Here is a 14,051-nt window from a genome sequence, read left to right on the forward strand (position 1 = left end):
AAAAAAAAAAAAAAAAAAAAAAAAAAAAAAAAAAAAAAAAAAAAAAAAAAAAAAAAAAAAAAAAGAGAGAGAGAGAAAAAAAAAAGAAGCTTCGCACTTGGCGCCCAGTGAACTGCAGCAAATTTTAGGCGGGTTTTCCCGGCACGTAAATTAGGGCTTTGAAATATACCCGCCGTTTGTTTTTCGGGATACCCGCCGTTTTTTTTAGATTACAATTTCAATATGACAAAACGAAAATTCAAACATCCACATCCAACCAATTTTATTTTAAATAATTTACCATTTTCTATTTTAAATTTATTAAAATTATATTAATTTTTTTAAAAATAAATATAAATTATTTTAAAAAATAAAAACTATCCATTAAATTTTTTGTATATCATAATATATATAAATATTATTACTAAAATAAATGAAAAAGGTAATTTTTGAAATTATTGGAAAATTCACAATATAATTTTAATTATTCAATTTATAATTAAAAAATAAATAAATAAAGGAAGCTGTTGAGGAGCTAGTGAAGAAGAAGAAGGGGAAGAGGAAATTGCAGATTATGGATAGCTATGGAGAAGCAGACCTCGAAAATTAATCAGATTTTTTTTTTTTTTTAATAAAAACTAAATTATAAGAGAGAGAGAGAGAGAGAGAGAGAGAGAGAGAGAGAGGTTGAAGGACAGAGAGAGCAAACGAAAGTTCGAAGCTCCGGAGGTTCGAACTGAGCCACTCAGCTTCAATTTCTCTTCGATTTGTCCAGTTCGTCAAAGGCCAGAGTTGAAGCAATCCCTATGCTGTTGTTGTTCAAATGTTATTGAGCTTAGTCGGCGAGATTCAATGTGCTTAATATCTCTGCAATTTGTGCTCTGTTCACACTATTCAACTTCGCGCAACTCACTGATCTCTTTCTTTGACTGCGAAATTCCGTGTTTCGAACTTCCGAGCTTGTGAATTTTGCTCAAAGAATGATGTGTTTGTATTGGTTCGTGGACTCAATACGCGTTTCTCGGTAGTTTTTGATTTTTTTTTCCCCGTGTTCTGAACTCGAGTTTCTTTGTTTCGAAGTTAGGGTTTTGATTTGCGATTGTTTTGCAATAGGTTTGATTTGGTGTTTGAAAATTTGGCGGGATTTAGTGAGCCATGTAGTGAATTTAACTTCTAGGGTTGTGGTTTGAGAAGTTGCGATTTGGAGTTGCATTCTGTGCTTTGTAGCTGGGAAAGGAAAATGATCAGTTGGAAATATGATTGCTGCAATTCTGTTGAAATCCATTTCGGGATTTACTTGATCTGGTGGGGATGAATTTTAGGAATTTGCTCAAATCATGCTGACTCTTGTAGGTTAACCTGCATTGACTGATATGTGGAAGTGAAAATTTTGTGTGTTTTTTCATGTTCTTGTTTCGGTGAACTTGAATAGTGACTGTGCTTCTCTCCGTGTCTGGAATTGAGTGATTTGTGAAGGGTGTGTGACTCTGTCTGCTGAGAAATGCAACCTCAGCAGAGCTTGAGAATTGACTTGTGTGAATTGAAATCTCAAATAGTGAAGAAGCTCGGAACTGATCGGTCGAAACGGTACTTCTTTTACTTGAATAGGTTCTTGAGTCAAAAGCTGAGTAAGAATGAGTTTGATAAGTTATGTTGTCGTGTACTTGGGAGGGAGAATCTTTGGCTGCATAATCAATTGATACAGTCAATTTTGAAGAATGCTTGTCAAGCTAAGGCTGCACCACCGATACCTGCAGCAGGCTATCCGAAAACTTCGACGCAAGCTGCAAAAATTTCCCCTGTCATAGAAGATGGGAATGAGGATGGTGGAGCTGTTTTTGCTACTTCCACTCAAGGTATTCCCATTTGGTCCAATGAAGGTTTTTCTATGTCCCCAAGAAAGTGCAGGTCTGGGATACGCGACCGCAAGCTCAAAGATAGGCCGAGTCTACTTGCGCCAAACTTGAAGGTTGAATGTATCTCAGCTCAATCAGCATGCAAGGAAGATGGCAGCTGTAGGATCATGATGGACAATGGCAATGCAACTTCGTGTGACTATCAGAGACCAGTGCAGCATCTGCAAGGAGTTTTTGAACTACCTGAAAACAACATTGAGGCTAGAGTTCAGCGACCATCAGGGAAGCAAGTTCTACAGATGCAGGTTGAAGGAACCAAGGTTGAAGACAGGGAAGAAGCGAGACAGTCAAATCGATCGAGTTTACTTCGGAGTCGATTACTTGCACCTCTTGGGATTCCTTTTTGCTCAGCTAGTATCGGCGGGGCTCACAAAACAAGGCCTGTGGATTGTGGGGGCAATTTTAGCTTCAGCGATATGGGTCATTTGTTGGATACTGAGTCGTTGAGACGACGCATGGAACAAATTGCTGCAGTACAGGGCCTAGGCAGTGTTTCTGCAGATTGTGCTAATATTTTGAACAAGGTGTTGGATGTATATTTGAAGCAGTTAATCAGGTCTTGCGTTGACTTGGTTGGACCATGGCCTGTATTTGAGCCTGAGAAGCCTCTTGCCCATAACCAGCAAATTCAGGGAAAGGTTATCAATGGCATGTTGCCAAATAATCAATTACACAGGCTACATAGCAATGGAAATAGAGAAGTTGTGCACGAGCGCAGATTACACTGCTCGATATCGTTGCTTGACTTCAAGGTAGCAATGGAGCTTAACCCAAAGCAACTTGGGGAAGACTGGCCTCTGCTACTGGAGAAAATTAGTATGCGTGCATTCACAGAATGAAAAGACTGATATTTCTGTTTATCCCAACATCGGTTTGGCTCACCTGTCACGGTCCACACGGTCCAGTGGGGTTGAGAATGGATCTCAAAGACCTCTCAGCTCTTCTCAATTGTGAGTACCCATATTGCTCAAAACTTGATAAAATCTCTGGCTTGCAAGTAGGACAAGCAGATCGAACATCAAACGGACGTTTGTTCTTAAGAATCATTTAACTGTGACTAAGCTTGGGTGCTGTCAGTCAGAATCCCCATCCGTGATGCTTCACATCTCGACAGGCTGCAGCCATGATTCAAGGATCTCAAGCTTTTCGTGTAAATTTGATCATCGAGGAAGTATACAAAATTTTGCAGAGATACAGTTCGTAGCTTGGTGAGAGGTAATTGCTCGTGCAAGAACTTAGTGTTCCTATTTGTGTATTTAAATCTTAGAATTGATTTCATTTCATATGAATAACTCATCAACAGACAACAATCTGCAGATAGTATCCTCTGTATTTCATGCTTCTTTTTTTCTTTGTTAGATAGAAAGATGCAGATGCTATAAAATGGTATAGCATTTCCATTCTCTAAAGATCTGTGTCCAAAATGTTCCACATTTATAATGCAATAGTCAGCCACACTTCGATTCTGCTTCAACTTTTGTTTTCCCTTGGTTGTTTCTAATAGAACTTCTTTGCACATGTCTCATATTCCCAGTTCTTAGTGGTTCTATCAACTGTTCTTACTCCAATCCAGATATTTAGGTAGAACCTAGTATAGAAATCCAGGGAAAGTACAAAGAAGATGAAACTAGAATAGAAATCCTGGAGCGAAAAGCAGTCTTAGTTCTTACTCCTTTCAAAACAATTTAGAAAGTTCAGTAAATGAACGTACTGAGAATTGAAAAGGACGGTTGAACAAGAGGAGAGATTGCATTCACAGATTAGACTGAGTTTGGACTTCTAAAGCCAAAGGCTGGCCTGTGCTTATTAGGTTTAAATAGAACAAATTTGCTATGTACAATAAATCTTGGGTGAAGGGAGAAGATTAATCCTCCTCCTCTTCTTTTATCTGTTGGAATCAATCAAACAAATTATGAAGGCAAAGCTGAAGCAGATTCCTCCACAGATGCTTTGCATATGGGGCACCAGTTCTTCAGCTGCAGCCACTGTTGTATACACCCTTCATGGTAAGTATGCTCGCATCGCAGCATCCCGACTTCATCTCCATTTGAGTACTCCTCCTGTAATTAAATAGAAGTCGGAACACCTCGTTACTTAACTGCTTGAAGAAGTGTGGATTTCAGATTAAAAATGTGAATGATCAAGAAACTCGGGTAGTCTTGAATATGGTTTTCGTCCTTGTAAACATGGCCTCTGAACTTATAGCCATTTTCAACAAAGGTTTGAGGTTCCTATCAACCACCGAGGTTGCCTAATATTTAGGTTCCTATTCCTTCATCTCCTCTTAAACTACACATATCTCTTATAAGAGAGACATCTTGTTTGAAATGGTATAGCATCGTAAACTCAATAGAGGTTTTATGGTAAGGACCAAGACTATGAGTTGAATGGGAGTTGAAGCATTAAAATTGACATTATTTTGGAAGCTTTGTTTCTTTTTTTTTTATACCCTAACGCATCTTACAAAAAAAATCATCAAATTTGGCATGATTTTAGACCAAAAATGTTCAAAAGTTGAGATTCTAGAATAGAAAACAGCTGAACTTTGAACCACAATGTTATCCGGTTATTTTATACATTACCATAATGTCAGATATATTGGTAAATGCACGCAAATCCTGACATTATGGTAACCTTTAACATAACTGGAGAACAAATTAGTTCCCTGGCACACATTTCAGGTATTTTTGCAGCCTCAGTTCCAACATTCTCAAAGCTAAGCTTAAATATGGTTGATTCGTGGGTTTGGTTTAGTGGGTATTTTCCCTTTTTGGTTTCTAACTTTATGGTATAACCAGAGGTTCAGAACAAGCAGTTAGTGTAAACAGACCTGGCAGATGCAGCATTTGACGCCATCCTCGTACTCACTGCCACCGGAAATTGTATCCTCTGCATGTGTAGACTGATATATGCTTCTATTCAAGCATTGTGACAATGCTTCCTCAGTAACTGCTGTACTCACAGTTCCCATTCTCTCTTCTAGAGCGAGTAATTCCTGTCAAGCATCACAAAATAGTTGATAAGTACAAATACAAGAACAGCTGACACAACGCACGGCTAAGAGTAGAGTATTATATATGCTAAAACGCAACTCCCCGAAGGAAACTTGAATGAATTTTTTGCGTAACGAGAAGAAATGATTCATTATAACATCAACTAGGCAGGAGAGATGAGACAGATTTGGATACAATTGATCTGAAAGGCAGCAGCACAATATTTCTAAAGAAATCAGCAAACCTCATATGACATGTTATCGATATCGAGCCTCATGTCTCTATGCTGGTCGTAGACGTTTAAGCCACTAAGGAAAAGGTTGGTCTCTAAAAGAGTTGCTTGCTGCAGGGAAAATTAGATGTTAGCTCAAATTGTAGTGAATGAATAAAACAAACAAGACAAAACATCAGGAACTGTCTACCTCATATGTTAGCTCTTCTTCGTGTTCAATCCTTTCAAGCGCCAACAATACCTTAAAAAGCAAGATGCACCTTTTTAAATTAGAGACGTGGACTAGACCGAGAAAGTGAAGTATTCTTTTGATAGGTCTTCACAAAATAAATTGCAATATATGGAAATGTACCTCTGCAATAACATAGTGTCGAAAGCTATCTCGAGTTGTTAAAGAGCGAGTCAAACCGATTTCTGCAGGACTAGCAGATCTATGACTAAGTATATTCTCATTCATACTATCTGACCTTCTGTAAGATATTGGGTGATCTGAAATCAACTCTGTAGAGACTTCGCGAGCATTATTATCAACAGAGCTTTCAGGTTGATGGTCTTGCGACTCCTGATAGATCACGGATCGGGACTCGTGCAAAGATGTACTGTTTCTGTCGGGTCTGTTGCTTTGTGATCTTGCTCTTGACGTCCCATTAATTGATGTCCTAGACCGAACTAATGCAATGCCATTTTCCCTGTTAGAAGTTCCATTTTTGGCTCCTCTTGAACCAGATATAGAAACGCCATAACCAGAGCTAGTAATCCTTCTTTCTGAAGATGATCCGTTAATTTTCTTTCCTCTTGTAGAGCTACTTTCCGCTTCAGAATTCCTTTTCTTTGCTGTATCCTTCAGTTTACTAAGATTTGGATCTGATGAAGAACAACCCGATGAGATGACATCAGATATCGAATTACATCTGAAATTTCTCAAGGTATGCCTACCTGCACCACCACGTGATGCCGGGCGAGAACTTTTAGACCCCATCAACACAGAAGAACTTGCCAGAGTGTCTTTATTACGCATTCCAGAACCTTGATTGAAATCCCTTCGTCCTCTTGTGTTCGGAGCAACAATGGAGCTTTGTGGTTCCATCACTGTGTGATCGGTGGAATTGGAACTTTTAAGACTAACATGAAGACCTTTTCGTATCCTTTCATTTGATGGGATGCCTTGTGAAATCTCTGAATCATCCTGAGTGCTACTAGTTTCTGAAGAGTCTGTTTCTAACTGGGTCGGTCGTTTTGTCTGAGTTTCAGCTACAGATTTCTTGGAACCTCTAACAGCATAGTAAGTTCGAGAGGAACTTCCAGCTATTTCTTTGCCACTTGAAGAGGTTCGAAAAGACTGCAATGGAGATTTAAGCTTCTCTGAATAGCTACTCCGCGTGCTCTTTGGGGAATTTAGTCTTCCACTGCAGCCAATTCGGCTACAATATTTACCATCTTGGTCTCTGCTATTTGCAGTATCTCTCATAACTGCACTGGGTCCCCTTCTGGATGTGTATCCATTAGCAACTCTTTTACTAGGGTATTCATCCATCTACAATAAATTGCAGGTGCTTCAACACTGCAACAACCAGCTCCAAAGTGAGAAGTTGAAAAAAAAAAAAAAATTACGAAGTCAAGCTGGCAACTCAGGAAACAAAGTGGATGAAGAACAAACCAGTGCAAGCTGCAGTCCAATTTTGAAATAATAGCATATAATTTGAATACAATCAATAATAACAACTTGTCAAAAGTCATCGAGGCCGGGACGAAATCAACAGATAAAATTGTAGAGTATTGAAAGGTATTGTTTCTCAGATTCAAATAAATACTGCTTAGCTTCTTTGCTCTAGGCCGGGGTCGAAACTAAAGCTAGAACTATAACCTAAGAAACACAAACACTTTAATTTCACTAGCGTGTCTATAACAGCTCAAGCCCACCGCTACTAGTTATTGTCCTCTTTGAGCTTTCCCTCAAGGTTTTTAAAACGTGTCTGCTAGGGATAGGTTTCCACACTCTTACAAAAAATGTTTTGTTCCCCTCTCCAACCGATGTGGGATCTCACAGTGTCAAAGACTTAGACATTCTGACACTTGTTGAACACTCATTAGCACAATAAACGTGTAATTTCTGTGTTCATGTCCTAGATTTTAAAACAATGACGTGTGACCGTGTCCGTGTCATGTCATATCCATATCCGTGCTTCTTAGACTATGACTAAATTGTGTAACATTCAAACATCTTTTCATCTTTTAAATAAATAGGTATAAACATAACAAACAAGACAAGAAACTATCCTAAGTTCGTGCTCCTCTCCTCCAAGAATTACAATCTAGAGCATCCACGGCAATGAATCAACCCAATCTTCAATAACGATGATAGCAAAAACATCAATGAGAAGGTCATCCATGATACAGAAACACTTACTTGGGTATAAACATAAACAAATAACTTAGCACTTCCAATAAAACAAATTTAATTACGGTCTATTTTGATATGAAGTTGATCAAATCAATCCAAGTAAGTGAACAAAAACGGGGATAATTTGATTAAAGTCAAAATACAAAGAGGAAAACCAAAAGAAGCAGAAGAAAGGTAAAGGAATCTGCATGTCAGGTGCTCGAAATCCATCCCCACAAAAAGTGAAGCCTATAATTTTTTTCCCCAGTATAAAGTTATTCTTCATTGTTCTATACTTAAAGCTCACTTCATATTTATAAAACAAAATAGCTCAGTGATTTAAGGGCTTGAAAAAACTATAACAAAAAAGAAAAGAAAAAACCAAGATTAGTTTACAGCTTCAGTTTATACCCCATAAAAAAATTCTTGAACAAAGCTGAGTGACGAACAATCCAATATTCCAAAAAAAGGAAAGAGCAAGCCTAATAGATTTTACGAAATTCAGAATTAAGCTGATGAGAACAGAGAATCAAATTCATGTCAGAACTACCAGAAAGTTGTCTCGTAAGGCCGAAAAGAGATTCAAAGAACAACACCTAAATCCCCAACCACCATGAATTCAACAAAAAAAAAAAAACAAACAAACAGAATCAATTCTTATTGGCATCATCTGAGAATCGCTCACCATGACAAAATCCGAAATATCAATCGAAGCAAGAAACGGAACTCATAATTCAAAAAAAAAAAAAAAAAAAAAAAAAAAAAAACAAAAAAAAAAGTGAGGCTTAAAAATAAANACCTGGTTTCGTCGTGGTACTTCTTAGAACAATCCAAGCGAGGAAGAACTAGAGAAGCATAAGAATTATATTCCGTGAGGGAGGGAGGGAGGCTTAGATTTCTAAGAGAGAGATGAAAAAAAGGGATGAGATAGGTGCAAAAACGTGTACGAATGATCCGAGGACGAAAGCCTTCGTCGATTTGCAATCCCAATACAATCAAATCAACGATAATTCATTGGGAGAAAAAAATAAATGGAAAAAGAGGAGGCGAGAAGAGAACAGAGGGAAAGAAAACGGAGGCGAACCAAAGAACTCTATAGTGGTGCCGTCCAAATACCAATAATAATAATAAAATAAAATAAAATAAAAAATAGAGCGAGAGAAGAGGAGAGAGAGAGAGAGGAACTGGGGAAATATGAGCCGTTGGATTAAGATCAAGGATCAATGGCTGTGAACGGCTGCAACGTCATCTTCAAAGAGGCTCCATTTTTGTGGACCGGAAGGAACAGAGACGCTCTGCCCCACCTCACCAGCTGGCCCGCCTACCGCCTTTTTTTTCTTTTTTTTTTCTTTTTTTTTTCTTTTCTTTTCCTTTTTTCTTTTTTTTTTTTATTTTCTTTTCCTTTTGGGTGGCTTTTAGCCTCTTATCTAATCCTCTTCTTTATTTTATTTTTAGGATTATTCCCCTCCTCCCTTTTCCTTTTTTTGGGTTTTATTATTATTATTATTTATTTATTTATTTATTTATTTACAACACTAAATTATATATTATATTATATTATAAATAAAATAAAATATATAACGATGACAGATGTTCAAATTCTTACTCGAAATCTATAATATTATTTTTAGATAAATATCAATTAATTAATATTACCTTTTTATTTTTACTTCTTCGTCACTTTTAAATTTCACGTATATTAATTTATACTTTATCGTAAAAATTCAAAAATTCTGAGATTAATTTGGATTTAAAATACAAAACGGTAATTCACAAACTTCGATTAAGAACATACAAAACGGTAATTTTTATTTTTAAAATAAAAATTTAAAAAAAAATTAAATATTTAATCTTTTAATTTTTTTTACTTCTGAAATTGGATTAAAATTAATAATATATATATATATTTAAAAATGTATCTCGTTATTAATAACTTTTTTTTCTTTTTTTTATAGTGAAGAATAAATATTTTAAAATAAAATTCATTCTTATACTAAACAGATTATTTATTTAAAAAATAACTATGTTAAAAATCTTTTTTTTTTTTTTACTTTTGTTTAATTTTATTTTAGTCTTTATATTTTTAATAAATCTTATCGGTATATAAAAAAATTTTAAAAAAATCAGCCTATTTGTATATAAATTTTGGGAAATTATCACTATAGTTATTTTATAATTAATTTTAAATGACTAATTTTAAGATATATAGTAAATATATAAATAAACTTCAAATATTTAAAAATATATGAACCAAAATAAAATAAAACCAAACAAAAACGGTAAGAAGTGTATAGAAAGCAAGTGAAGAAACGTTGCAAAGCCTTTAAATGTTGGATGGAAGTTAATGCATGTTTGTCAAAATTTGGTGTAATTTCACGTGCCAAACGCGTGTACAATAATTTACCAAATATATATATTTTTTTTATTTATTCAGTATAATTATATTTGTATACAATAAAAGCAACCCACATTAATATATATGATTACAGTTCCATTTTTAGGGAGGGAGCCCATTTCTTGAGGAACAAGAAAGGAGAAGGATATCCCTTTCTTAAGAGAAGCTTCACCATATTTCTACCCATGGTTATAACATCATTTTTGCCTCTTTTAACAAGGTAAAAACCTAAAAATTCGACTATAATCACCGAGCACTAAGTTTGTACGTAGATAAAATCTTCGTGATTTTTTTATTACTTTTCTAAGAAACTTTTACGTTCAACAACATATAGTGTCGAGAATTCAAACTTTTAACCTCTTGATCAAAATAGGTCAAGAGTGCATGTCTTGCCTTATCTTCGGAGTAACAACATATCCATTGATTTATGAAGATCGGACACAAAATGTTAGATCCCACATCGGAGAGAGGGACGAGTGTCAGTGAGGACACTGGGCCCTAAAGGAGATGGATTGTGAGATCCCATGTCGATTGGAGAGAGAACCGAGAGTCAAAAAGAACCCTAAGACCTAAAGATGGTGAATTGTGAGATCTCACCCTCACTGAGGAGGCGAATGAAACATTTTTTATAAAGGTGTGGAAACATTTCCCTAACAGATGTGATTTTAAAACGTTGAGGAAAAATCCAAAAAGGGCAATATCTACTAGCGGTGAGCTTGGGTTATTACACAAAAGGATTATGATAAACCCACTCAATATCTATACTCGAGCATCAAATACACTTACACATAATTTAGGTCTAAAACGGATAATATCATATTAATTTTATAAAAAAAAATAGGTAAAAAAGCATAGGTGGGACATAAAATAAGGTAGGTAGTATGATTAATAAGTATATAATAATAAGAAATTTTTGATTAAATGGTCTATTTTGGCTGGAAAGAGGCAACGAATTATTATTACGATGGCCAAAGCTGTTTCCCACCTTACTAATTTTGGTACTTATATATATATATAACTCAACCTGTTAAATTAATAATACAATATATTATTTAAAAAATGAGAAATAAAATGTAATAAATAATATAAGTACAAATATAGTTTATGAAGGATAACGGCATTGGGACTTGACATGACTTGGTGATATGATTGATTAAGGCACGAGTTTTGGCCTTATATAAAGTGGCGTAACGGAATCAAATTATCTCAAAAAAAAAACTTAGGAAAGGATAAGATCACATTTAATTTATAATATCAAATAAGGTCCAATTAATTAATAGTCAAGTAATGTTCGGACGATTAGTGTCTGTTCTGCATGACTCTGGAACGTTATAGCTAAGGAGCGGATTTCAGGGTCCCTTGACTTGCCAAACGGTTAAAGTATGCCTATACAGTCAATCTTTACACACATGATAGTAAAGCCAGGTTATCGACGATTCTACAATAGGCGGCCGCTACCTAACTTAGCGAATCACTTCCAGGCTGGCATTAAATCGAGATCGCGCCAGTCTTTCTTGTGTGCCTCATTTATGCTGGTGGCATACCCGACCGTATTGTGCGGAACCCTCACAAAAGCCGTGGCCTTCCGCTATCTTATACCCTCCCCTAGAAGTACAATGGTGGGTCCCTCCGGAACTGGTAATCCCCGAAAGACTTTCAAGGAGCCTTGTTCAGCAGGTGCGCTGCAAGTATTCTTTCACAAGTTTGACGCAAGTCGTACTTCCCAGCCCTCTTAGCTACTTGTACTAACAAACCAAACTAGGGCGCTATACAGAAGTTCGTGCCTGCTTATCCCGGCTACAATCACTATTGAACAACGATCCATCTGAAGAATGGCACTTGTATATCCCTAGGCGTGGGTCTTGACTTTCCCCTATTAGAGAAGGGGGAGGTTTGGAACCCGCAAAGGAAGATTATACTATAAATTTTTTATTACAATATATATAATGTGTTTATGATTAAGTGGGTTAGACGTAAATTATCATCTTGTTTAAATAATTATTTATTCAATTTTTTTAATAAAATTATTTTAATAATTTGTAATCTAGTAAAAATTAAAAAATCAATCAAAATTAAGTATTAATCTTATTGTTTTTAACGTATTAATTTATTATTTAATAAATTTGTATTAAACTAGTCAATAATTTAATTATTAGATATAAAATTTAAAATTTAATAACTTATGAATTATTAAACATTTTTAATAGCAGATATAAAATTACAAAATTTTGTTATTTATTATAATTTTTTAAAAAAATTAATTTAGAGACTAAAGTCTAAATTAACCTACAAACTATTAAACCTTAAGTATATAATTAATTTTGAACTTTAAATTTAAATTCATTATATTTGAATTCTAGAATTGAGAATTTAGATTAATCGAGTTTATACCTTTTTTAAGATTAAATGGTAAATATGTTTAACTCAATTGGTGTAAAATATTCGAGTTAATTGTTGGAATAGTTGGAATTATTTATTTAAACCCTAATTTTTAATCTAAAAATTATTTTTTAAGAGTGATTAGGATGAAATTAAATAAAATAAAAATAAATATATGAAACTTTTTAAACTTAAATGGTGTCTTCTCTAAACTAATTTGACGATAACTCATGAACCAATCCAACACTTTAAGTTTTCATTTATTGAACTTAACCGAAATCAATTGAGTTGGTCGAGTTTTTCAAGTTCACCAAATGGGTTGAGTTCATCATATTTTATGGGTCATTGAGTTTTTTTAACATGGCTGCTCAAGTTTCTTTCCCGATGAAATCAGGTCACTACATGTTGACCAAAGACAATTGAGAATCGTCAACTCACTCATAACTAGTACAAAACAAAACATTGCAATGATCCCTACCGTTGCTAACATTACATGATTTCTACCCCGTTCGAGATAGCAAATTAAAGAAAAAAACTTTAAATTTTAATTTTTTAAGTAATTTTATTAATCTAGAGAGATAAACGTTTAAAATATTCATGAATATGACCCTCGAACCTTTGGGACCCACATATAGTAACAAGCTAGTAATTTTACAAACTAACCCATTCATAAAAAGTGTACATATATAGATAAAATCCCGATGAATAGTCCTCTCTATATAATTCAACTCCGAGAATTTGTTTCTCGGGTTGAATACAATTCAACTCTTGAGAATTTGAGAATTTGTTTAATGAATTATATCAAACTAGCTATGCACACTATTGAGAATTTGTTTCTCGGGTTGAATACAATTCAACTCTGATAAATTCTTTAGGTCCCCTCAAATCAAACAAATCATTTGTTGGTTCGTTTCTTCATTAGAACAAGCAATAAATATTATTGATTAAGAATCTCGTGTGGAATGTTTAATAAATTATTTATTATTTTTTAATCATATTTTCATGTATATAATTTTTTTAAAAATTGCAAATAAGGACAAAAGAGGATGAAGATCTGAGAATTAAGTGGTGGGAGGAGAAACAACAAATAAATTTCATTTGATTCAGATTGAAAGGAGGGCAAAAAAATAAAAAATAAAAAGTAAAAGGACTGATTTGAAAAGTTGGAAAATATTTTATTTTATTTTATTTATTTTAAAGGCCTGTGAAAATAAAAGAAAATTAAGAAAATTGGTGAAAGGGGCAAATGGCAAAATGTCAAACAAATAATCATATAAATAAATAATATATTTTAATTTAATTTATTTCCTCTCATACGTGATGCCTACTAATTACTTTGTGGGGAAGCACTGACGTACGGAGAAAATTCGTTTATTTCAATTCTTTTATATATATATATATATATATATATATATATATATAGTTAATAGGGACTAAAATGAAAATTAAAAATTTTAGGGACAAAATAAAAAATACTTCAAAAAATGATACTAAATTGCAACGCAAATAATAAATAAATAAATTATTTAACTCAATTTTTTAATTTTAGCTGGAGATTTAATGTTGGACAAATTATATGATCTTAAAAGTTTTAATATAAATTTATTAACTTTTATATTATTAAATTTATGTTTTAAAAAAAAAAACCATAATTTAATTATAAATAAGATATTAATTTATCCATATTTATTTTTACGGTCCAAAATTTGAACTCCAAAATAGTTAATATATCGATGTTGATATTAAATACGGTATTTTAATTATGAACATATCGATA

The 14,051-nt window shown here is 34.0% G+C and overlaps 2 protein-coding genes across 3 annotated transcripts; one reads left to right on the plus strand and one right to left on the minus strand.

Moving 5' to 3' along the window:
- Positions 1–1,480: 1,480 nt before the first annotated feature.
- LOC111492414 lies at positions 1,481–2,734 on the plus strand. The gene has a single exon (XM_023141753.1). It carries the CDS (start codon positions 1,481–1,483, stop codon positions 2,732–2,734), a length of 1,254 nt encoding a protein of 417 aa, XP_022997521.1.
- Positions 2,735–3,523: 789 nt separating this feature from the next.
- LOC111492329 (probable E3 ubiquitin-protein ligase RHG1A) lies at positions 3,524–8,609 on the minus strand. Of its 2 annotated transcripts, XM_023141631.1 has the most exons (7): positions 8,300–8,609; positions 6,057–6,681; positions 5,473–5,984; positions 5,311–5,361; positions 5,133–5,231; positions 4,726–4,890; positions 3,524–3,955 (listed from the first exon to the last, which is right to left on the minus strand). In XM_023141631.1, exons 2-7 carry the CDS (start codon positions 6,652–6,654, stop codon positions 3,806–3,808), a joined length of 1,575 nt encoding a protein of 524 aa, XP_022997399.1. In that variant the 5' UTR covers positions 6,655–6,681; positions 8,300–8,609; the 3' UTR covers positions 3,524–3,805. The 2 variants fall into 2 exon arrangements, with proteins under 2 accessions (XP_022997399.1, XP_022997398.1); XM_023141630.1 differs by having other exon boundaries at positions 5,473–6,681.
- Between the last annotated feature and the right edge of the window lie 5,442 nt (positions 8,610–14,051).

This window comes from Cucurbita maxima, unplaced genomic scaffold (assembly GCF_002738345.1).
Source record: "Cucurbita maxima cultivar Rimu unplaced genomic scaffold, Cmax_1.0 Cma_Scf00017, whole genome shotgun sequence".
In the NCBI taxonomy this organism is placed as follows: Eukaryota; Viridiplantae; Streptophyta; class Magnoliopsida; order Cucurbitales; family Cucurbitaceae; genus Cucurbita; species Cucurbita maxima.